Genomic DNA, 25,436 nt, shown 5'->3' on the forward strand with positions numbered 1-25,436 from the left:
TTTTCCTGTGATCCTAAGAAATTCACCTAATTCTTTAATACTTCAATGTGTAAGATAGACTTGCTGATCAAATGAATCACTGAAATACTTTGTAGATGTTGAATGCTACACAATTGCTAAGAAGCTTTCTTGTTTAAGAAATTTTTGGGCTTGAAGATGGTGGCTCATACCTATAATCCTAGCTACTCAGGAGGCTGAGATCTGAGGATCAAGGTTTGAAGCCAGCCTAGCCAGGAAAGGCCATCAGTCTCTGGGATTCTTACTTCCAATAAACTACTCAGAAAAAGCTGCAAGTGGTGCTGTGGCTCAAGTGGTATAGTGCTAGCCTTGAGCACGAAGAGGCTTAGGGACAGTACCCAGATCCTGTGTTCAAGCCCCAGAACCAGCCAAAAGAAAAAGAAAGAAAGAAAAAAGAGAGAGAAGGAAGGAAGGAACGGAGGAAGGAAGGAAGGAAGGAAAGAAAGAAAATAAATTTATCTTTAGCATAGCTTGTTCAGTTTTTCTTACCATTTGGTAACTGCTCTTGGTTATATTTACCATTTTTGTTAGGATTTTCACCAAAATTCTGAGATGTTTGTCACTTGATTTCTTTGTGATATGCAGATTTACAGGGGTGTTATAAGAAATAATCACTATGTACATAGAGCACTGCTCTGGCGAGATATGTGGTCTGTATGGGTGATGCATCAGACCAGATCTTCAGAATGAGTTCAGCTGGTGTGCTCACTTGCTGAATCCTCTCAATTAGTTCTTTGGGAGTATGACATTTCACAAAGGCTTTATGCTTTATGTTTGACCTATGCTTTGATGATGTATAGGAGCTTTTACTAACTAGAGGGAGCCATTTAGTAATGAGGTAATTGCCACTCAAAAGAAAGATATGTGCTATGCAGTATGGATCAGTACATAGAGCTTGCACTAAGTAACTCATCTCTTTCTCCACTTGGATTGAGGTCTGTATTATTATTTCTCAGGCCACATTGACACATAGCCAGTGGGTCATACACTCACTTGTAGTCTATCTGTACTTGTGTTCCTATCTGTGTTTGATAGCCTTTCAGGTAAACTGCTTGCTTTCAGCTTTCCATTTTTTAGTTTATTTCTCTTTTCATCATTCCTTTCTTTATATTTCCTCCTTATCCTTAACGGTAGTCAATCCCAACCTTTTAGAATGTAAATCTAAATGTAAGATGGGAAGAACACTGCCAACAAAAGAAGATAGGCTTTCAGGCTTGATCAAAGTCATTGCCAAGCTTCCTACACCTCACATGTCTCTGGTTTTGAGACCTTATCTGTCAGCCCATTGCACCCGTGTCTCTGATTACCAAAGAGACCATTTATCCCTAGCCATTAGCTAAGTTGAACTCAGCCAGCATTGCTATAGCAATGTGCAACCAAAAAAGGTATTATGCTTTTAGTTCTCTGAATGGTCATTAAGTTATAAGTAACTTGTTTCATAGTTTAAATTCTTGTCTCATATATTTCCAAAAGGAGAATACATATACATGAGAAACGTAATATGTTTTAGGGATAGGAGCAAAGACTTATCTCTACCTTTCAAAAACTGGGTACCTATGTATTTTAAAAATGCACTTTTAAGCATTGACTTGGGTTTTTTTTTTTTTTTTTGGTCCAGTCGTGGGGTCTGAACTCTGGGCCTAGGTGCTGTCCCTCAGCTCTTCAGCTCAAGGCTAGCGCTCTACCACTTGAGCCATAGCGCCACTTCCGGCTTTTTTTCATTTTGCTTATGTGGTGCTGAGGAATCGAACCCAGGGCCTCAGGCATGCAAGGCAAGCACTCTACCACTGAGCCACCTTCCCAGCCCCTGACTTGAGTTTTTATCTAATTTTATCTAATTTTCTCAAACCTTTGAGAACCTTTATTTCTCTTTTCCTTTTCAAAACCACATTATAAGAGAAATTAAACCAACTAGTTGAGAAGAGGGAGGAATTAGCTAGTCAGGTGAGGTAGAGAATAGCTGAGTATAAATTACAGATTGTTATCTTAAAGCCTTTTCCCCATTTTCCTTAAATCTTGAGTTTCTTCCTCTTTAGAAGCCAGAATGAGGGTCCTCTGTTAAATCATGGGATTGTGGAGGCCCTGAGCTCACTTCATCTCCATGTTTCTACACAAGAGCAAACTTAACTCAGTCAGCTGGAGAAGTCTTTTTATATTTGGAACTTTAAAAAGCTCAGTCAATATACTGCCCTAAGTACTCAGCAGAACGCATACCAGGCTTTGTTAGTGGGAAATTGGTGTAATGAATATTATATTTTCTTCAATCTTGTCAATTCAAGGTTATCCAGAAAACCTTTTTTATTTCTTTTTAGAATTATTAGATTCTAGTCCAGTTTCATTTTTTAAGATCTACAAGTCATTATTATAAATCTGTCTTCTCCTTGTAAAATAGTAAATGCAGACAAACTATGAAGATTGTACCATGTATCTGTTAATCTTGGGAATTCTCCCAGAAATTATTTTGAAACCCTTGTGTTACTCATTTTTGAGTATTCCTTCTTTATTACAAAAGTAAAATAGCAGGGGATAGTAAAGGGTTTATGTTGTGTTTCTAGGTTGTATTAACTAGGTTGTATTCTTTGTGCCTTAGGAAAGTGAAATTCCCTATTTTTCTCCCTTAGGAGAGCTCAAGTATAGCTAGCTGATCATCACTTTCTGTTTGAAGGTCCTATCACTCAGATCATAGAATGCAGTACTAGGTTGGTTCCTGTAGGAACTACTTACTGTGTTGTTGTCACAGGCTAAACTCAAGATTCCTGCCATGTAGGGCACAAATGTTGGCTACCATTTGATCAAGCTTCAAGAGAATCTATATAGACTGGTATAGATTTCTTAGGCTTTAAACAGAAGCCTAGTGTATTTTCTATGAAAGGTAGCTCATTTCTTCTCTTTTCAGTTCTTGTAAAATGAGAGTAAGAGTGGCTCACTTGAAAGAGTGAGTGTGTGGAGGGGTGAATCGAGGAGCACAGGGCCTTTCCCTCTCACACTCTCGCCTGGGCCTTCCTGGAGTTAGTCTCTTCCCACTGATTCCACAGTTCCAAATGGAATGCACACAGTGGTCTGGTCTTCAGCACAGATGGCTTCTTTTTGCCTTGGTTCTCCCTTCTAGGTATGCTTTTCCATCCTTTCCAGACTCAGAAACTGATCACCAGATCCCAACTTGAAGCCTGTTGTACCTGTGAAATGGGTGGTGACCTGGGAAGCAGGAGATTTTGAAAATTCCACCAATGATTCTGATGATTACTAGGGCTGAGATGCAATAGGCCATCACATTCTTACCATACTAGTAATAGTTGCATTTATTGAATGACCGTGTGTCATTAGTTTATAAGCTGGTAGAAAGTAGATAAGGAAACAAACTTAAAACACTTGCCAGTTGGTATGCTGAGGGTATTACACGTGTATCTCATTTAATTCTACCAATAATGCAGATAGTTACCTTCCTAGTTATAATCAAGAAAACTGAGATTTGGAAAGGTTAAGTAATTTGTCTGAAGCCACACAAGCATGTGGTTTGAACCTGTGTTTTCTAATTCTAGAATGAATGTTTAACTGTTCTTTTAGGTTTGGTTCCCTTTTTTATGACTTCTGGTTACCACATTGCTTGGTTAAGTGAAGCTTAATATTTTTGCTGGGTACTTGTCATTATTTAGTACTTGTTTAAGTTCATCTTACTGATGGCCCCTCTAGCCTTAGTTCTCCTTCATTGTTAGGTGGTATGATATTATTATGTTCTAATGCACTATGTTGTAGTGTGCATAAAATGGCTCTGAAATTTAAACTCCACCTTTCATATTTGTGACTATGATAGCTTAGTCAAATTATTTGTCACCTTTGAGATTCAGTGTCATCACTTTTTCAAATAAAGTTGCGAGTTGATTTGAGAATTTAATGAAATAAGTTGTATCAAAGAGATAAATATAATCAGAGGAAATAGTAATTAAGTTTAGTCATTTTCTTATCTGTCTTTTTTGTCTTCCAAGCTGTTAGCTATATTATTAAATTGATGGTCACAGTTATGAATGCTTTTGGCTTTTTTTAAAATATAAGGTTTTTTTTTAATCTTTAAGTTTTTTTAATCTTTAAAGTTTGGTACTTCTTTGAACCAAAATGAATTTTTTATAAATGTTCTTGAATATACAACTTGAAGTACTACTTTTGCCATTTTAAGCTACCTTTACTTAGGTTTAATATGGTACTGAGAATGAGCTGTAGATGGTATTCAAAGAGAATTGCATGGCCTAATCTTAGTTCTTAAAAAATGTGTAGCCTAGAATGTCACCTAAGATGTCTTTTTATCTTTATTTATCAAAACAAACATCATTAGAGCAAAATCAGAAACCTTGCTAATGGTGACATAGGAACTCTTTTTTTCATACCATTAACTCTCAGCTATGCTACAGTTTCATGGAAGGAGATTAAATTATTTGTGAAGACTTGTTGAAGTTGCACATGGTGCTTTGTGGGTATATGCCCTAAGTAAGACTCCCTAAGGAAAACGTCCTTTTGCCTGGGGACGCACTGACTCACTTAGTCCTTAGCACTATTGCTATTTAAAAGCTCTGATTACTGCCTGATATACTTTTCCCCCCTCCCCTTTTTCTTTTCTTCCTAGGTCAGTAAAATTGTGTCAAATGTTCCTCAGTTGGAGTTTCTAAACCTGAGTTCCAACCCTCTGAATTTGTCGGTTTTAGAAAGAACATGTGCTGGGTCCTTCTCTGGGGTTCGAAAACTTGTCCTGAACAACAGCAAAACTTCCTGGGAGACAGTCCACACGCTACTACAGGAGTTACCAGAGTAAGCCCAGAGAGCATGGTGGACAGAGAGCTATGTTGCCATCTGTGTTAGCACATAGAATTGTTGCTGATCTCCCAGCTCAGAAATACTAGAACGGCAGTTTGTATGGAAAAGAGGTTAGAAAAATGAAGTATTCAGAATGAGAATGTGAGAATAACCTGGTAGCATTTCTAGTGGAAGACCTGTTCAGTGTTGAGTAGACATAGACGCGGGATGTGGCATCCTTCAGCTGGAAAATACCCCTGAGACACAGAAGCACTTCCAGATCAACTCAGCCTTCTTCCATTTTAATCTTCTGATTACCTGGTTTCAGAATTTTGAGCTCCTTTCTTTGGGAGGTAAAAATAACCATTTACTTCCAAGTTAACATTCAGATGAGTAAAAGCCCCTATGTCCTGATGGGCAAGTAGATTGGTATTCATTTCAACAATTTAAGACACAAATTATACTTTTGTTTGTAAGTTTATAAATGTTTTCCTTATTGTTGCTAGGAATATATGTGTGCAGAGGAAGGAGTTTAATGAAACATAAAAAGCTGTAGTTTCTTTGTCCAAATTCTTTGCACATCTTAATTTTCACTCTCATGCTAATGAGATTTCCTCCCTGCATACAGCATCTAGCTTGGCATTGAATGAGCTTGTAAATCCAGGTCATACTAATGGTGACCTTTGACAAGCTGCTTAACCACTTTTAGTTTAGTTTCCTTGTCTGTAAAGTAGGCACAGTTATATGGATCTTGCTGAAATAAAAGTACACTCTATTACGTCCCTGGCATAGGATCTGACACAGGGTAGGGATTCAGTAGTTATCATTTCTGTTCATAAATATTTGTTCATTTTTCTGGAATTTTCTTCCATCTCAGCATATGTGAGCTCACCTCTCTAAAAGTCCAGGCATTCTTTCCTGGCTGTTCAAACTACAACTTCAGATTCCTTCCTTACGCATCACTATTGTACTTAGAATTGGTTCTGCTTAATTTATCACTCAATTACTTAAGCACAAAATTAATTTATTACTAGCTTATCTCATTCTGATGTTTTACATTCTTTAGGTTTTGTCAGCCTAGCCTACCAAGTATTTTGAGCTTCAAGAAGATATCCTTCTATTTGCCCTATAGTGTCTACCAGAATCTGACATATACTAGGCACTCATTTATCTCTTGAATGTGTGAAAATAGATGTAAAGAAGAAACTAAGCTGCTTGAAGCAATGAAATGTTTCCTTTCTTCTCTGCAGTTTGGAGGAGCTTTTCCTGTGCCTTAACGACTATGAAACAGTGTCTTGTTCTTCTACTTGCTGTCATTCTCTTAAGCTCCTACATATAACAGACAACAACCTGCAGGACTGGACTGAAATCCGGAAGTTAGGAGTTATGTTTCCTTCCTTGGACACCCTCGTGCTGGCCAACAATCACTTGAATGCTATTGAGGAGCCAAATGATTCCCTGGCCAGGTTGTTTCCTAATCTGCGATCCATCAGCCTCCATAAGTCAGGTGCGGAACAGCCTTGGTCTCATTCTATATGCAAACTGATTTGAGCTTACATGGGCAGTAGATTTCTTTCAGTCATAGCTAAACTTTTTATAGGATGAATTTTCTACATGATATACCGAGACCTATAGAACATTTTCCTAAATGCTCTGATGAATATTAAGTAATATAGCATACTAGCAATTTATATTTTATACATTAAAAAGGTCATAATTTAAAAGGAGTGAAATGAAAGTGATGAATTGGATAGTTAAAAAAGAGGAACTAAAAAAAGAATTACAATCTTGTGACCTTTCAAATGCTCACTTTTCTAGTTACTCTATATAATTGATTGTTAGTTTATTGCCAGCTGATCTTCATTATCATAGAGATGCATATATTTAGCCCATTTCTTTATTAATACTTTTTTTCAAAGAATAGTTAATTTAGGCCAGGTGCTAGTGGCTCACATCTGTAATCTGAGAAACTCAGGAGGCTGAGATCTGAGGATCACAGCTGGAAGACAGGCCCAGGCAGAATAGTCCATGAGACTCTTATCTCCAATTATGAACCAGAAGATGAAGTGGAGCTGTGGCTCAAAAGGTAGAGTGCTAACTTTGAACAAAAGAAGCTTGGGGACAGTGCCCAGCTCTAGAGTTCCAGCCCTCGGAGCAACAGGAAAAAAAAAGAAAAGAATACTTTCAGGTCCACAGCGAACTTGAGTAGAAGGTGCAGATATTTCCCATGTACTTGCTGCTCCCATACAGACAAGCAACCCCACTGTCACACCCCACTCTGAAGCGGTATCAACTACATTGAAACATCACTGTCACTCAGACCGTAGTTTATATTAGGGCTCACTCTCAGTGTTATGTATTCTATGGTCTTTAACAAATAGTAACAGGTACCTGCCCTTGTAGCATTGTACCGAATTGTCTCAATGCCCTAAAAATCCTCTGTGTTAACCTGGCATCTTGGATCCTTTGTCTCTGTACTTTTACTTTGTCAGAATGTCCTGTATTTGGAGTCATATCATACTATGGAGCCTTTGTAGATTGGTTTGTTTCACTTAGTAATATGCATTTTAATTCACTAGATCTTTTCATGCTGGATAGCTTTTTTTCTTCAATCCCTGAATTAAGAATTCCCGTTTTCTAGATGTACCACAGTTTATTTATCCTTCCCCTGAAGACTCTTGGTTGCTTTCAAGTTTTGGCAGTTGTGAGTAAAGCTTCTATAAATATCTGTGTGCAGAGTTTTGTGTGGATGTAGGTTTTCAACTCATGTAGGTAAATACCAAGGGCATGATTGCTGTAAATTATGGTAAGAATGTACTTAGTTTTGTAAGAAACTGCCAGAATGTCTTTGAAAGTAGCTGTACCACTTTGCATTTCCACCAGTAATGAATGGTTGCTCTACTGCTCCTCATGCCCTTGTCAGCGTTTGATGTTGTCAATGTGTTAGGCTTTGACACTGATTTTAATAGGCACATGGTGATACATCACTGTTGTTCTGATTTGAAATTCCCCTATGATACATAGGAATAAGAGTCTTTTCATACTACTTACTTGCCATCTCTATGTCTTCTTTGATGAGGTGTCTGTTTAGGCATTTTGTAAATTTTGTTGCATTATTCATTTTCTTATTATTGAGTTTTGAAAGTTCTTTATGCATTTTGGTTCACAGTCCTTTAGCAAATGTCTCTTTTGCAAACCAAAACATTCTTCCAGTCAAACTTTTACTCACATTCTGTTTTTACTCTTTTTTCTCCTCCACTGGTGATTGAGCTCAGAACCTCATGATTACTAGCCAAATGCTATACCACTTGAGCTACAACACTGGTCCTTTTACTTTTTTTGTCTTTTACACAAGATCTCACACTTTTGCCAGAGCTAGCCTCCTTGTGTGTACCTCCTAAGCAGGCAGGGTTACAGATGTGAGCCACTATGCTTGGGCTATTTCCATCCTCTTAATGCTATTTTTCATCTTATTTCTTAAGACAATTACATATAAATAAAATAACTAACCTATAGCTGAAAATTATAACTTAGTTTGCTTCACCGTAGAAGTTATGAGTGAGAAATAAATTTTAAAGTAGTATGTTGTATGGGGAAGTTTATTTCATAACTTAATACCCCTTGATCTAATTTTACTCTTGAGTCTAGGTGAAAATGGCATTGTCAGGAGGAGACAGTCTGACCTAGACTGATTGTGTCATAGCAACCTCAGCATTGTTCCTCTGCCTTGACCTTTGCTGAAGGTCAATAGAAATAGGACGGGACTATGTTGTTCTCTGAAACAGATTTCCTTTGTCACAAAATTGACCAGCTTAATCATTTTAGGAATATTTTTTCTCCTTGGAAGGCCTGCTTGACACAGTCAAGTGTTGATGTGGTTGACCATTTGCTCACCGCCATTATTTTAGGACTTAAAATCTTACTGTGTGTTCTCCTTACCCAAAGGTTTAGATTTTTGGCTTTTGTTTTTTTAAAAAATGATTTTGATCCTTTCTGTGTCACTAACGTGAAAACATTACAAAAGTGATCAGTTTTAGTTTTGATTCTTTTTTTTTTTTTTTAATTTTATTTTATTTTATTTGAGAACATACTGTACAGAGGGGTTACAATTACATGGGCAGAAAAATGCATACATTTCTTACCAAGCATTGCAGCCTCCTCCTTTGTTTACCCTTCACCTCCCTTCCCAGCCTCCCCCCTCCCCCCCCACCCAATCATACCCCCCCTCCCCCCCCACCGACATTATAAAGCTGGTTTTGACATGACATTTTGTACTTCTCATTGTTGCAACAGGTCCACCTGAATCCTTAAACGACTTGTTTGTCCCCATCTCCTCCACATGTTATACTGACATCAAATATAGTGAAAGCAGGGGTTACACTGTGGGGGAGGGACATACAAAGCAACAAAGAAATAATCTTATAAATGCGTTAGAAACACATGCATGAAAGAAACAAAAACATTAAAATACATATTTGAGGGTTCGTTTTCCTAACATCACATTCTCTGACTTTTTCCGCTTGACTCATACCTATACTAGATATTGCAAATAAGGGAAACCATGGGACCTATGTTTCTTTGGGCCTGGCTTACTTCACTTAATATAATTTTTTCCAAGCCTTTCCATTTCCTAACAAATGGGGCAATGTCATTCTTTCTGATGGAGGCATAGAATTCCATTGTGTATATATACCACATCTTCTTGATCCATTCATCTACTGAGGGGAGTTTTGATTCTTTTGACTTTCTCCCATTTTAGAATACATTAGATAAAAATTTGATATGTCAATATTAACTCTGACCAGTAGTTACATGCCATGCTAAAATGAGTTGGCCATTTTTAAAACTTTGTGCTCATGTCATGCCCTGTGCTTATTGGCACCAACATGGCTCTGACTCCACGCTGTTTTGATAGAACCAGGAGATAAGAAGATACTGGAAATAAGGTTCTTTCTCCCTTTCCACTGTTGGTTTTAGTTTTTGAGATGGAATATCACTATATCGCACAAGCTGGCCTTGACTTTGAAAACCTCCTGGCTCAGTAGCTGGGACTTCAGGCTCCTACCACCTTGCATATTTTTCTGACAAAGTCTTTATGTGTTTAATTTTATTCTTAGATAGAGGAAAATGGAGGCTTTCTATTATCATATTAGATTTTAAGAGTCATTGAAATTTTTTTGCTATGTTTATCTTTTTATTGGTATACTTTTTGGGGGAGTTACTTAAACTGTATCTTTCTCAAATTAGGTTTGCAATCCTGGGAAGACATTGACAAATTAAATTCATTCCCCAAACTTGAAGAAGTGAGATTGCTAGGAATTCCTCTCCTGCAGCCGTACACCACTGAGGAGCGGAGGAAGCTGGTAATAGCCAGGTGTGTTGTCCTGATTTCTTCTGCTTTCTTTTCACAGAGCCCTGTTGTTCTTTTGAGGGTCCATGTGCTATATATATGGTGGGGGAATGAACTAGGAATTTAGCTCTTGAGCAGGCTGTCTTTGAATGAGCTGCTTCTGTAGCTCCCAGTCCTGAGAAAAAAGAACATATTACAATCAGGAAAATGTGAAGTGCAGTTGTCTACCTGAGCCCACAGAAAAGTTTCTTCACAAATCTCTTCTGTTTTTATGCTTTTGATACTTATTTAACTTCTATTTTGGGTCACAAAGTGAAAGTCAATAGAATGGAGAATCAGGGCTGGAAACATGGCTTAGTGGTAGAGTGCTTGCCTAGAATGCTTGAAGCCCCAGTTCTATATAAACAGAAAAAGTCAGAAGTGGAGCCGTGGCTCAAGTGGTAGAGTGCTAGCCTTGAGCAAAAGAAGGTCAGGGACATTGTCCGGGCCCTGAGTTCAAACCCCAGGACTGGCAAAAAAAAAAAAAAAAGAATTACTTCTGTTTTAGTTGTCCTTATTTTTGTTGTCCTTTGTTAACTTAGTAATCATTCGGTGCAGATACCTGGAAACTGGGTAATGTTAATATGATGAGTATCCTCTTGAGTATTCAGCCCCTGACCTATGATCACTGTTGTTGGTATCTTCTTCCTCTGCCTGCCTTGTCTTTCATGTCACAGATGCTGCCTCTACCAACAACTTGATTCTCCCATAAATCTGTGTTTTTATATGAACCTTTAACAGAAATAAGATCTTCCAAAAATGTAAAAGGCTATGGAGCTTTGCTTTTTGTTCTCTTTGTACACTGTACATGGTGTGTGTGTGTGTGTGTGTGTGTGTGTGTGTGTGTGTGTGTGTGTGTGTGTGTGTGTGTGTGTGTGTGTGTGTGTGTGTGTGTGTGTGTGCGCGTGCGCGTGCGCGCGCACACGCCAGTCCTGGGCCTCAAACTCAGGGAAGGCCTTGAACTTTTTTGCTCAAGGCTAGTGCTCTAACACTTGAGCTACAGCCTCACTTCCAGCTTTGTGTTTGTGTGTATGTTAATTGGAGATACGAGTCCCACAGACTTTCCTGCCCAGGCTCGCTTTGAACCAGGATCTTCACATCTCTAGGATCACAGGTATAAGCTACCAGTGCCCAGTTTGTACACAGTAGTTTTGAAAGAGGAATAGTAGACTTTAAGGTTCTCTAAAGAAGAGTAATTCTTAAAATGAGGTGTTAACCTTTCTGACCAACAAATATCCCACAGATCCTCACTGATTTGCTCATTTATACATTAGCATCTCACTGAAGAAGGAAGCATCAGCACACTTACTTTTAAGACAATGAGTCTTTTCATTGTATTTTCTTACATGATTCTTTTACAAATATAATAAATTCCTGGATTATATAACTATTATACTAATACTTTAAACATATGCTGTTTAATATGGCAGCCACTAGCCAGTTGTGGCTATGTTCACTTGTGATTTGTCTTGTAGGATTTCAAATGTACTATAAGTGCAAAATACAGACTGGATCTCAAATAATTCATATGTAAAGAATAGAAAGTAACTTATTATTTTAAAATAATGATTATATGTTCAAATGATAATACTCTGGATATATCAGTTTAAATAAAGTTATAATTAATTGTTTATAATTAATGCTTTACTTTTAAAACTGAGGCTTTGGGGTGATTTTAAATTTATTGGTATTATATTTATTTAAATTGTACTGTGCTATCTAGAATCTTATTTTGAAATATGGGATGTAATCATGAAAGGCCAGTATCACATCTAAAAATAAGACTGGATTTTCCTGGTTATTTTATATAATTTCAGTTCATGTTAATAATTATGTACAAAGAAAACCACATCAAATGTGTCCTTTCAAAAGAAGTAGACTGGGTCTGAAGTCAGTTGTTTTTTTATTTCTAAAGCTAAATGGTTTTAGTGTCTTGAAATGTCTTTATTTTGCTTTAAACTTACAGATTGCCGTCAGTTTCCAAACTTAATGGCAGTGTAGTTACCGATGGTGAACGAGAAGATTCTGAGAGGTTCTTTATTCGTCACTATGTGGATGTTCCACAGGAAGAAGTGCCATTCAGGTAAACACCATCTTTCACTAGCTCAGCAGAACACTGTCCAGTGCTGAAGCAAACTAACAGCACTTGTTTTAGGGCAAAATTGCATCATTTGTTAAGGGATTCTTCTCAGAGGAAAGAAAAGGAAAAGGAAAAAACATAAAAGCGGACCTACTTTACCTCTTTTTCCACAGTGTACTGCTTGTAGTCTTATATTAAGGATGATTGAGTGTTTGACTAATCCAGTAATTCCCACTCTATACTTCACGCCATCAATTCCCTTTTTTTGCTCTTCTGTAAGAGCACGTCCTCGCCTACCCCTAAGATGTGTCTCTTCATCTGTAGTACATCTGATTTTAGGCTATAGGCTATGTTTTAGAATTTAGAAGTCTTAACAAATGAGAATTAAGTACATAGACTATGAGACAACGACCAGAAATAGCTCTTTGAGGCAGTATTAAATTAAGATGGTTAAGAAGAGAAATTCCGGGAGCTAAATTAGAAATTATATCAACAGTTGAGATGTGCCATTTTGCTGATGCTGTTAATATTCTACGCAGTTTGTAAAAGGAGCATCAGATGTGATAAAGGCAAATCCCCAAGGATGGAAAACCTCTGAAAGCATGTTTCTAGTGTTGGCAACTAGACTTGGTTATCAAAAAAGTTACATGTGGTCCTTGTTTAAGACTAAACTGCGCATTATAATCCATGCCTATAATTCCAGCACTTGAGTGGCAGGACAGGAGAATCCTAAGTTCCAGGCAAGCCTGGGTTATATGATAAAACTTTGTCCCAAAAAACAAAAGCAACAATTAAAATGAAAAGCTGATGGATTAGACTATGAAGAAAGAAGTCAAGGATGACTATAAGGTTTTTGTCGAGCAACTGGAAGGATGGAGGGAAGCTTGCAGAGAAACAGCTACGGCTATGAAGGATTGGGTCAAGAAGGGTATCACAGCCAAAGTTTGGTTTCAGACACACTTTATGTCAAGATTCAGAAGACAGTATCAAGAAAGGAATTGTAAATACAAATCTGGAATTTAGGGACAGGCAAAATCTGACAGTTGTTAAAATAAAGAAGACATTTAAAGCCACAAGACTGACTAAAGGTGTGAAGAGGATGTATGCCAAAGGGAACAGGTCTAAGGATGAAGGCCTGGGATTAACTCAACCTTTAGAGATTAAGAACACAAAGTAGATCCAGCCAAGGAAATGTGCAAGCTTCTTGAATGTAGACACTACTCTTTTGTCCTTTAATCTCCAGTTTCTAGTCCAGTGCCTCTTGGTTTATAGTAGGTATTCAGTAAATAAATTAAACTGTCCTCTCCAATGCAACTAGAATCTAGACTTATTTCCTGGAAGTTCTCCTGGTCAGGCAGAAGAGCCCAGTAATGGAAATATGAGCAGCCCAGGGAGAAGCTCTTTTCAGTCACCTGCAGCTCACACTGCACTTTCTGTGAAACAGCACACCACTGCTACAGAAACCACTGAGGGACAAGGCATGGCAGAGGCGTTGAGAGACTATTGACTGCAAAAGCAAACACTGTGGTGTTCAAAGGCAGAAGCTTTCACCTTTGGTTGTTTCACAAAGTAAATAAAAGTGATCATTCATTTTTACTAGAAGGAGCTATTGCTTGGAGGCTAAATTTCTAGCCTTATCAATCAGAACAAGGCTTTAAAGAGGGTAATTGAGCACCTGTAACTCTTACACTTATACAACACAGTTAAAACACTCAAGTGTGTCTCCTTTCAGTCCCCTAAACATTTTATTCTGGAATAGAAAAACAGAATATATAACTCTCTGGATCACCCTTAAAGACTTCCTTTGACAAAACAACTAGTCATATGGAAACAGTGCAAATAGTCCAAGTAGCTTGCAAAATAACTTTGCTACCATAAAGGATGTTTAACTAATCGTAATGACTGTCTTTATGCCCTCAAAGACAATTTGGGTAACTTAATTATGTCTAAGTAAAGGAGCTATTTTATGTTTAATTGACACGGGAAAATGAAAAGAGGAGGAAAAGCTCAGGGAACCAAGTTAAGGGAAGGTTTGATGGAAGTTAGCATTTATAGGAAATTCAAGTTAAACACTTACTTTTTTAAATGTAATCTTTTCTCCAAAATATGTTTCCTCCACCCTTCCTAGAAACTAAGGCTCAAATTAATTTTATATGAGACACTAAATTATAGAGTCAAGATTTTACCTTTTAGGGCTGGGAAGGTAGCTCAGTGGTAGAGCGCTTGCCTTGCATGCCTGAGGCCCTGGGTTCGATTCCTCAGAACCACATAAGCAAAAAGAAAAAAGTTGCAAGTGGCGCTTTGGCTCAAGTGGTAGAGTGCTAGCCTTGAGCTGAAGGGCTGAGGGAGAGCGCCCAGGCCCAGAATTCAGGCCCCACGACCGGACCCCCCCCCTCCAAAAAAAGGATTTTACCTTTTAGTAACTCATTTGTTAATATTTTGGGATCCGATTATGCATGTAATTTGGAAGACAAAAAAGTATAGTACTAATAATCCTTTTAGATGTCACTTCCTAATTCACAACTAATAAATTTTAATATGTATTTCTGTTATTCATCACTTCCTATTGCCATCAGCATGACAGCTATCATAGTTCCTTTGTAATTTTTATACATAGTTCCTGGCACCTTACAAGGGCTCAGGAAATACATGCTGATTAGTAAATAAATCCACTGCAGGATTTACATTAAAAAGTACAAGAGACCAAGTATCACAGTGGATACAAAGTACCTTTTAGCCAACTTTGGCTCTCAATGAATGCCTGTCTGACAGGGAACGGGGAGCGGGTAGAGGAACAGAACTCAGGATATCTGAGATGAAGGAGCCTGAAAGGAGTTCAAAAAAAAGGAGCAAATATTTTCTTCTCCACTCCCTAAAAGCTAGAACATAGGCAAAATGACATAAACCTACAGTTTCAAATCTGAAGTAGAATACATAGTATCTACTGAGATTATCATCAACAGCTGTGGAAGAGTCATACATCCAAAGATGAGCTGTAAATGTCTGATGACTGTCTAAGGATCAGTGTCAGAAGCATACTGTTAGAATTCTGAGACGTGAAACTCGTGGCTGTGCCTTGCTTCTCATCCATCCTGCCCAAGCCTAATCTTCTTTATGAACCTCACAGCATCCATTACTCTTTTACTAAATGCCTATCCTACTTAAGTTGATCAGAGCTCATTTGGTTGTTGGCACTGGGAAATTAGCAATAGGAAATAAATTGTAGATAGCAGACCCTCTGACAACTAAGGGCAAGTTGAGATTAGTTTCTGGCCTAGCAGGGGCCAGTAAAAATCATATTATTGTTCATGGAAAACCTCCTGTAAGTTCTTTACCTGGAGGAGAGAAATAACAAATCAGCACACACGGTCATGTGAAAGACTCCCAATGATTGAGAGTGCTATCAAGAACAAAGGTCATGAAGAACTCAAAGCCACAAGGTAGAGCATCTGCTATTCTGTCAGAATGAGAGCTTAAATAAAAGGAATACTAAAGTTGTGTTCCTTTACACTATATTTAAATGTAGATTGGAATCTATGGTAGAAAGAAACATACACAGATTGAAATCTAGATATTAAGAAAAATCTCTTTTTTCCTGGGAATGATGGATATACCTGTAATCTCAGCACTCTGGAAGCAGAGGCAGAAGTGTAAGTTTGAGGCTAGCTAGGGCTGCACTCAAATAACTCTTTATTTATGTCTGTTGAACAACAACAATTTGATAGATTAATAAAAAGGGGTGGGAAGTACTGGCATGCTGATCATGAGGAAAGTAGGAGCTAGTGCAGGCTGTGAAATACTCAGTTATGGCATTCTGGGAGTCAGGGCGTTTTCCAATAGGCAGTAAGAAATCATTGGAAATTTTAAAGAGAGCGATTACATTATGGGGTGGGGTTTGGTGGTGATTGGTGAGGCAAGGGGGACCTGGAGACCTGGATGATGCCCAGGATGTTGGGAGATGACAAGTGTGCTGCAGGTTGCTTATTCACCTTAGAGCAGTGCATGATGGGACTGGACTCAGCAGAGCATTCAGCCCTAAGAAAACTGTACTTCCACCCATTTCCTGATATAGATAGCCCTGGTTTCTCTAGAGGTATATAAGTATCATTCGGAGAGGAAGAGCCCTCCACGCTTATGATTCCAGGACGTTTATTATTTCTGACTTGCCCTTTATCAGACGCCTGTCCACATTGCCTCTAGTTATCAGTTTTTCCTTTATGTCATGTTTGCTGTATCTCTCCATTGCCTGTGAGAGATTGAATTTAAATTGCTTCTTTAGTACTAAACTAATATACAGCCTCTTCTGTTTAATTTTAAAGAGAGAAAAGGAAAAAAAAGATGCAAATTTTCTTTTAGAATTCAACATGTCATGGATTTGGGGCTCAGTGATAACTTTTTGTTCATCAGCACAGTGTTGGGAAGCAAATGCATTAGTTTGACATATCTCATTTTCCAGACCTGAAAACCTGCTTTTCATAAAGAGGAGTTAGATGAGACCTACCTCAGGTTAGTGGTGACTTGATGGAAGGAAGAAATGCTGTCATGAGAGACAGAGTGGCAACGCCAGAAATGGGTTTGCCTTTACTCTTCTCACACTGTGTCCTGAAAACCCTTCTTTGTGATACCCAGAATTCCACAAGACATTTCCCACATGCTCATTTGTCATTTGTGGTATGCTTTTCAAAGTGTGGAGAGTGTGTTTCTTCCTGCTTCAGGCTAATGGCTTTTCTAAGTTGGGTCGATTGTATCTCCATGTTATTGAGAGAGCAGGGCAGTGGCTCAGATTTGGACGCCACCCCAGAGAAGGCCTGTTTTGTCTCGGATGCTGGAGAAATTCTAGTGTGCTGTGTCCGTTACCTCACACTCCTTCCAGACAAGGACCTGCTGTTGTGCAGGCGCATTCCTCCCATGGACACAGGTCTCCTGGGGTTCTCTTCATTGCCAGGCTCCATCATCCCCTGACAAGGGCCGTGACACAGCACTCCACATTCAGCTGCCAGTCTGGATGAGGAACAAAAGGGACATTGTCCTTGGCCCTCTGAGAGCCTCTGAAATGTTAGCTTTCCCTGGTGCTTGCCGTCTTTGTCATTCCAATTACCCAGGACTTACTTTGACTTCTTGCCACTTTCCCAGCCCAGCAGGAGATAGACTACCTTCCTAATCTTGATTGGAGTGGGGTACAGTCTTTAAATATTCCTGCAAAGGAAAGACTGGAGGAGGACCAGCCCTCCCAAACTGGGGTCTGGACTTTGTCATGGTCCTGGCTGGTAGCCAGTTTTGTCCCTCTTGCGTTTGTTTGCTTTATAGAATTTCTAAAAAAATGAATTAAATGGAGAATGAGAAAATATTCACCCGCACACTATCCAGAATCAATGGCCCATTTATATTTTACCCCACTTGAAGTTTATTTTTAGTTAAAAAATATTGCAGATGTAATGTGAGTGCTTTTTCCTCCTGACTTATTCCTTTCTATAAGAACCACTAGCAAGAATTTAATATGAATTTGGGTGTCTCTTTGTTATCTATCCATTAAAATATCAAGTAGGACTTTGTAATTCATTGTCAATATGCATTGCAGTTTATTCTCTCTGTAGCTTTTCAAGATGATCTTTTCACTTTGAATGAAGACTTAATGTAACCTAGCAATGCTACAATGACACGGAGATGTATAAACAGGCCAGTGGAACAGCACAGGCCCTGAGATAGAACCTCGTGTAAAGAAACAAGGTATATGGCAGGAAGGTGTTAGCCTCAGCTGTGAGCACTGACCATGCACATGGAGCACTGGCCATCCACATGGAGCACTGACCATCCACATGGAGCACTGGCCATCCACATGGAGGTGTTACCCTCAGCCGTGAGCACTGGCCATACACATGGAGCACTAACCATACACATGGAGGCATTAGCCTCAGCTGTGAGCACTGACCATGCACATGGAGCACTGACCATACACATGGAGGCGTTACCCTCAGCTGTGAGCACTGACTCTCCACGTGGAGGTGTTACCCTCAGCCATGAGCACTGACCATACACATGGAGCACTGGCCATACACATGGAGCACTAACCATACACATGGAGGTGTTAGCCTCAGCTGTGAGCACTGGCCCTCCACGTGGAGGTGTTACTCTCAGCTGTAAGCACTGACCCTCCAGACGTGGAGGTGTTACCCTCAGCCATAAGCACTGACATGCACATGGAGCACTAACCATACACATGGAGCACTGACCATACACATGGAGCATTGACCATGCACATGGGGGTTACCCTCAGCCGTAAGCACTGACATGCACATGGAGCCTAACCATACACATGGAGCACTGACCATACTCATGGAGCACTGACCATGCACATGGAGGTTACCCTCAGCTGTGAGCACTGACTATCCACATGGAGGCGTTACCCTCAGCCATGAGCACTGACCATACACATGGAGACGTTACCCTCAGCTATGAGCACTGACCATACACATGGAGCACTGACCATACACATGGAGGTGTTACCCTCAGCTGTGAGCACTGACCATACACATGAAGGCGTTACCCTCAGCTGTGAGCACTGACCATACACATGAAGCACTGACCGTACACATGGAGCACTGACCATACACATGGAGGTGTTACCCTCAGCTGTGAGCACTGACCATACACATGGAGGCGTTACCCTCAGCTGTGAGCACTGACCATACACATGGAGGTGTTACCCTCAGCCATGAGCATACATGTGGCTGGGAAGGAAGGAACCCTCAGATCACTGTCTGAAACTATACAAATATTAATTCTAGATGGTCAGAGACATACATACAAAAATTAGAAGATTACCTTAAGCAATCTTTGAAAAGGCAAAGAGGTCCTTATTTTTAAAAAGTATGCAATAAGAATAAGCTGTAAAAGACTCATGAATTTAACATTAAAATGCATTAATCTTTTAACAAAATAGGGTCATGTTATATAGCTTGGGCTGGACTGGAACTCTCGGTCCACCTGCCTCAGCCTTCTGAGTACTGGGATTACAGGTGTGTGCTAGCACATGTGGCTTTGCTGTGCATTTTCTTGTATGTATGGCTTCATTTAGCCAGTTTGCTTAACCCCCAGAAGACATTTGAAGAACACCTGGGTTTTTCTAGTCAGACTTTCTGTGAGCATCTCACACGGACGTTTTTATATGAACGTAAGTTTTTGTTTCTCGGGAATGAATGCTTAGGAGTATAATCACTAGATCCTGTGGTAATGACATTTGTGCAACATCAAATTCCATCTTCTTTAATTAGCATATAGAACTCAGCTTTCCCAATGCCTCATCGATTGTTCTAGGCACTTTAATAAAAAAATAAGGGTGTATATCTGGGCTTTCTATTCTATTTCATTAGATATTATGTCTGTCTTTGTGCTAGTACCACACTATTTTGATTATTATGCTTTTGTAATGTATTTTGAAGTCAAGAAGTATAAGTCCTCCTCCAACTTCGTTCTTTAGAATTGGTTTTGGCTATATGGGGTCCCTTCAGACTCCATATTCATTTTTCCTTTTTATTATTATTTAATTCTATAAATTTACTTCCAAACATGCTTTAGCTACATTTCCTTTTCATTGAATGAATTATATTTTCTAATTTTTCCTGTGACTTCCTCTAACTCGTGTTGTTTTAAATGCATTGTTTATTTCCCAGGTATTTGAGGATTTATAGTAACCTTTTTGATAATGATTTCTAGTTTAATTTTATTAGGGTGAAAGAATCTAAGCTATGTTACTTCAGTTCTTTTAAACCTGTTTTGGTATGTTTGAGGAATGTTTTTGGCTTGGACTATGGTCTGTCTTGGTGAATATCACTTATGAAATAGAAAAAAAAAGTTCTGATATCAGGTGGTGTGCTTAATGTCAATTGTGTTAGGTCAGATTGCTAGTACTTTTCGGGCATAAGTAATATTTTCCATCCTTGAAGGAAGACTATGGATGTCTCCCACAGTTGAGGATTTGTCTAGCTTTTTAATCTATCCGTTTTAATTTTACTTATCTTCTATGTATACATTTGTTTTTGATCTAAAAACAGTATTGTTATCTCTTCCTGATGATTTTGTTGTTTCCTCTAAGCAGTTCCCAGACTGGCCAGTCTGTGCCATATAGTAAGACCTTGTCTCATTTAAAATAAAAAAAGAATAAGACTTAAAGGAAGCATTTGGTTTTGGGACTGATGACGAATTCTAATTTCTATCCTTTCACTAGCCATGAGACTTTGAGTTAATGAACTTTGTGTGTTATTTAATCTATATATTATATAATAGTCTCTAGGATTTCTTAGAAGGTAGTGAAAATGGCAATGGTGATGGTACAAAATAAGGCTGGAAAGTTATCAAGGAAGCAGATCACAAAGGGTCTTTTTCTTTGTTTTCTGTTGATGCTATAATAAATGACTTTCAAGTTAGTGGCTTACTACAGTGCCCACTTACTCTGTGGGTCAGAAACCTGGGTGTTGTCTGGCTCAGGTGAGTGCTCTGCTTAGAGTTTCCCAAGGTGACGTGAAGGTGTTGGCAGGGCTGCTGTCCTTACTGGGCAGAGGCCCTGCAGCAGATCCCTTTGCAGGCACATTCAGGATGGTGGAGATGTCGCCCTCACCACACTTTCCGTGGGGCCTCACCATCTTCAAGCCAGCACTGGTGTGTCAAGCCCTTCTTGTGCTGCTAGTTACAGAATCTGTTTTTCTCTTTTGGTATTGTCGAGAGACATTTTTATTTTTAAATTAGTCTCACCCAAAGTTCTGTCTTCCCCAACTACATTAAAGAATTGGGAGCTGGGAAGGTGGCTCAGTGGTAGAGTGCTTGCCTTGCATGCCTGAGGCCCTGGGTTCAATTCCTCAGCACCACATAAGCAAAAAGAAGCCGGAAGTGGCGCTGTGGCTCAAATGGTAGAGTGCTAGCCTTGAACTGAAGAGCTGAGGGACAGCGCCCAGGCCCAGAGTTCAGGCCCCACATCCGGACCCCCCCAAAAAAGAAAAGAATTGGTACTTTACTTTTAATATGGAGGATAGTGGGGAGATCAAATGTGTGTTTTGTAATGATTACTTTGACAATAAAATAGTCAAGTATTCATGGTTACCCAGAAGACATGGAATGTCACAAGAAGTTTCAAGAAGAAAGGACTACATGCAGTCAATAATGTCCTTTCAAAGTCTTTGAGAGGGTTGGAAGAACAGGCTTAGGCTACCTCCCCTGCTTGCCTTTATAATAAAACCATAGAACAAGCCAAATCCCAAGGAAAAAGAACAGGCTGCTGTCCTTGGTGCTGATCACACTGCCTTAGTTGTCATCCAGGAATTAACCAGATGCTGGCAGGCTGCCCACTCCAGGAACACATTCCATGTACTTCAATCTGGTATCGAAGAAGATAATGCCCAAACTGCTCCATACCATATCTGTTTGTTCTACCACGTCTGTTGAAACTGAGGGCAGACTGTGGTTGGTGAAAGGTAAATTTCATCTCCAAGAGGGCATCTACCAGGAAGAGGTTAGAAAGATTCTGTGGGAGTTTGTCTAGTTTATGCATCTAAAGAAAAGGTAACAACATGAGTTAATAATAGTGATCACGAATATTTGAGTTTGCAAGACATATAGGCATGAAGGATGTAAGTAGATTAATAAGGTATTTAGGAAGACAGTAAAATGTGTTAATGGATTGAATGAGAAAAGTGGAGAGGAGCAATAGGAAAAGAGAAATCAAATCCCCATGTAGTTTCTGGTCAGGATAATTGGATAGCTTTTAGTACCGTCTCCTGAGTTAATGAAAGACTAGAGAAAAAGATGTTTGAATGACAATCAATTATTTCTGGACAAATTAATTTTAAGAAAATTTTAGGACTTTGTAGTATCCCAGGTCTTTTAATTTGTAAATACATTATTCCCCCATTAATAGCAAGTAGGCCATTATTATGTCAACAAATGCATTGTTGAAATTAATTCAGTAGGCTATAGTGTTGGACATAAACAAGTCTAGAAGTATTATCGCTATTGTGAATTTTAGCTTTGTATTTAAATAGATTCAAGACTTACTTCTAGTTCTTTAATCTCATTATTGAATAATTGGTTTTGGTTCCTCCCTTCTCATTCCTCATATGTACGCTGTTGCTGTTGCCCAAGTCCTTCATTGTGTGAAAATATCTACTTGTTAGACTTATTACTGAATGAAACTGGGTTAAGTATAATGTCCTTGGTCATTCCAGTTTACTTGGTCAGTAACGATGTTTTGGTCCTCAAGTTTGTTTCTTAATTCAGTATGGTCCCTTTTCACCCTATACTATTGTCTAGCCATTGTGTTTGTGTCTTGGTTTTGGTTATCATCCATATATGAATTTCTAGACCCTAGTATTTGTAGGGCATTTTCTTCAGTCGGGTTTGCTGTCAGAGTGAGTTCTCCCTCTAGTTCTCACTTACATATTTACGGTATTCCTTTTCTTCATTCATTCTGCTGTGCTGTGGGTGTACTTGCTGCTTTATATCCTGTTTATACTTCAGAGTGTACACTTCCCCTTCAACTGCCTCTGTGCAGGCGCACAGCATGAGTTGCCTCTCCTTATTCTAGCCATGGCTACTTCTGTCTGAGACCGGAGTGGTTATCCTGTTGACTTCTGTCTCTGGAATTGAGATTGTGTTCGTTTTATACTCGATTTTTTATTTACTTGAATGAGTATGATAGGAGATGGAGTGGGGAAAAGATGCTCTTAGACTTAGTATAGAACTTTTGGGTCCTTTTAAAAGGTTATGTTGATAAACTATTACTTCTTCTGTTGCTCACAGTGATTATTTTTAGTCCTTTTTTATGCTGTTTTTGTCTGGGCATGGTGGCCTAGGCCTATAATGCCAGCAGGCAGGAGGCTGAGGCTAAAGGATTTATTCAAACAGAGCTACCTCATGATTAATCAACCACCAACCAAAGAATGATCAGATTTTGGCTTAAGTTATGGGACAGTATTCTGTAGTCTGTGTGATCATATGAACCTTTTTTCTAAGAAATCTCCCCTTTTCTAAGTAGGTGCCAGTTGTCTTCGGTTTTCTAAGGGGTATTTTAATAATGTAAGCTATGATGTCAGTACTTTTATTTGCATAGTAACATCAGTTGTCTAATTCTTATGACTGTCCTCTAAGGTCCTACCTTAGTGCAGGCATTATCACCCTGACTTGACTAATGAGGAAACTGAGATACAAGACTGGAGTGAGTTGCCAAGTTACACAGCTAATTACAAGATGGGGTCAGACTCCAAAGGCAGAGTCAGGGCTATTTTTACCATTCTCTGTTACTCCATCTCTAAGCACAGATGTCTTACTATGTCATTAATGTTCCTACCAACCTTATTATGACACCTTTGATTTTACTGAGCAAAAGCTCCAAGTGGAGTGGGAGAGGTTGAAGAATAATCTTACGTAAGTATGATAATTCTAATCTTTAATTTGCCTCCGTGTGTCTTAGCTATCATAAGCCATCTCAGTGTTTTCCCCTCTAGTGTATAGAAAGTTACCTGCCCCGTCCAATAAAACCATGCCCAGGTCCTCCTGGCTGGCAGTGGACTGGAGTTTCCACAGAAGAAACTTCACTTTGTGGACCCTATTCTCACTTTTGAATTTTCCTCTTGGCTTGATTTTTATTTCTGTTTTGATGAAAGAACATTCCTTATTTATCACAGCTGTATCCTTGCCTTTCACATAAATTGCTTTGATTACAGTTGACACTAGACTGGTACCTTCAAACAAGGCTTCATGGAAAGAGTTGGTTCAATGGCTAACATATGTGTTTGTGTCTAAAAGTTATGGCTTCTTAAGGCCTCCGAACCTACTTCCATCTTCCCATTTATAACCAAGGTATGTGCCTAGAGAGCTGACCCTCCTGATGCCGACCCCCAGGAAAGCAAGCTGTTTGTGGAGATCTCACCTTTCTCTCTTATTTTTGTAGTACCTGCTTTTCTAAATTTGATTTTCTTTCTAAGGCTCCCTTATTTTTTCCCACTTTGTAGCCCAGGCTGGCCTTGAACTTGCCTTAACCTCCTGAGTACTGGAATTACAGGTTTGTACCACAAGGCCTATCCTCTGAAGCCTACTCTTACATCATTCATGCATGGTGACCATCTTCAGGAAAAAAAAGTGCCTCTTCTCTCTGCAAGAATGTGCTTTCCTTGTGGATTCCACGGAGCTGTGTATCTGGTCACAGGAGCCACAGGTCACCCAGTAACTGCATTTGTTGGTTCATAGTGCATACATTTGTGCACACATATGTACAGATACTACTTGAATGAAATAGTATTGGTGTTTGAAGCAGCAATATAGTATGGAAGAAGTCCGTAGTTCCATACAGTGTTAATGGAAGCTGCTGATGATATTGTTTTTATTTTTCTAGATATCATGAACTGATCACAAAATATGGGAAGTTGGAGCCTCTGGCAGAAGTGGACCTACGACCCCAGAGCAGTGCAAAAGTGGAGGTGCACTTTAACGATCACGTGGAGGAAATGAGCATTCGTCTGGACCAAACAGTTGCTGAACTAAAGAAACAATTGAAAAGTCTAGTGCAGTTACCCACAAGCAGCATGCTTCTCTACTACTTTGACCACGAAGCTCCCTTTGGCCCAGAAGAAATGAAATACAGCTCCCGGGCATTACATTCCTTTGGCATTAGAGATGGAGATAAAATTTACGTGGAATCCAAAACAAAATAACCTCTACCAGCCTTGTAAAAACACGCATATGGACTTTTCGCAGGGCACTTGTTTCCAATGTGGTTTTCTTTAGGAGGGAAAATGTTGTTTTTGTTTTGTTTTGCTTTGAGAGGGGTTTTATATCTTTTTTCCCTTAGAATGGGTAGGGGGTTGTTTTGGGTATTTTCTACCACAGATTTCTTCTGCTCAGCCAGCAGACCTGGCTGTATCTCCAGTCCGTGCATCCTTTCTCATGGACGAGGACAAAGAGATCACCGGTTGCACGCTGCGCTCACGGGTTTGTCTGTCACTTGGTTATCGTGGCAGTTTAGATGTCCTTGTGCAGATGGCGTGAACCAGGTCCCCTCAGAAGGGCCGTGTCTGCTTCAGAGGTAGCTTACAGTATTCACACGTCAGCGAGCGCGTGTCCCAGTTAGAAGGGTACATGAGGAGCTCCACAGCAAAGACCAGTCCCCCTACCCTGTTCTTC

At 39.3% G+C, this 25,436-nt stretch overlaps 1 protein-coding gene across 2 annotated transcripts in view; it reads left to right on the forward strand.

The window, feature by feature from the left end:
- LOC122110308 (tubulin-specific chaperone cofactor E-like protein) overlaps positions 1-25,436 on the forward strand; it is a 128,491-nt gene that overhangs the window by 24,355 nt on the left and 78,700 nt on the right. Inside the window, exons 4-8 of one of the 2 annotated variants that reach the window (XM_042682849.1) lie at positions 4,634-4,815; positions 6,051-6,307; positions 10,048-10,174; positions 12,156-12,272; positions 24,649-25,070. In XM_042682849.1, the coding sequence (XP_042538783.1) occupies positions 4,634-4,815; positions 6,051-6,307; positions 10,048-10,174; positions 12,156-12,272; positions 24,649-24,967 (1,002 nt within the window). In that variant the 3' untranslated portion in view covers positions 24,968-25,070. Of the gene's footprint in view, positions 1-4,633; positions 4,816-6,050; positions 6,308-10,047; positions 10,175-12,155; positions 12,273-24,648; positions 25,071-25,436 lie in introns of those variants that run through there. The other variant, XM_042682847.1, reaches the window with a different exon arrangement.

This window comes from Dipodomys spectabilis, unplaced genomic scaffold (genome assembly GCF_019054845.1).
Source record: "Dipodomys spectabilis isolate Male_0828 unplaced genomic scaffold, ASM1905484v1 ptg000076l, whole genome shotgun sequence".
Taxonomy (NCBI): Eukaryota; Metazoa; Chordata; class Mammalia; order Rodentia; family Heteromyidae; genus Dipodomys; species Dipodomys spectabilis.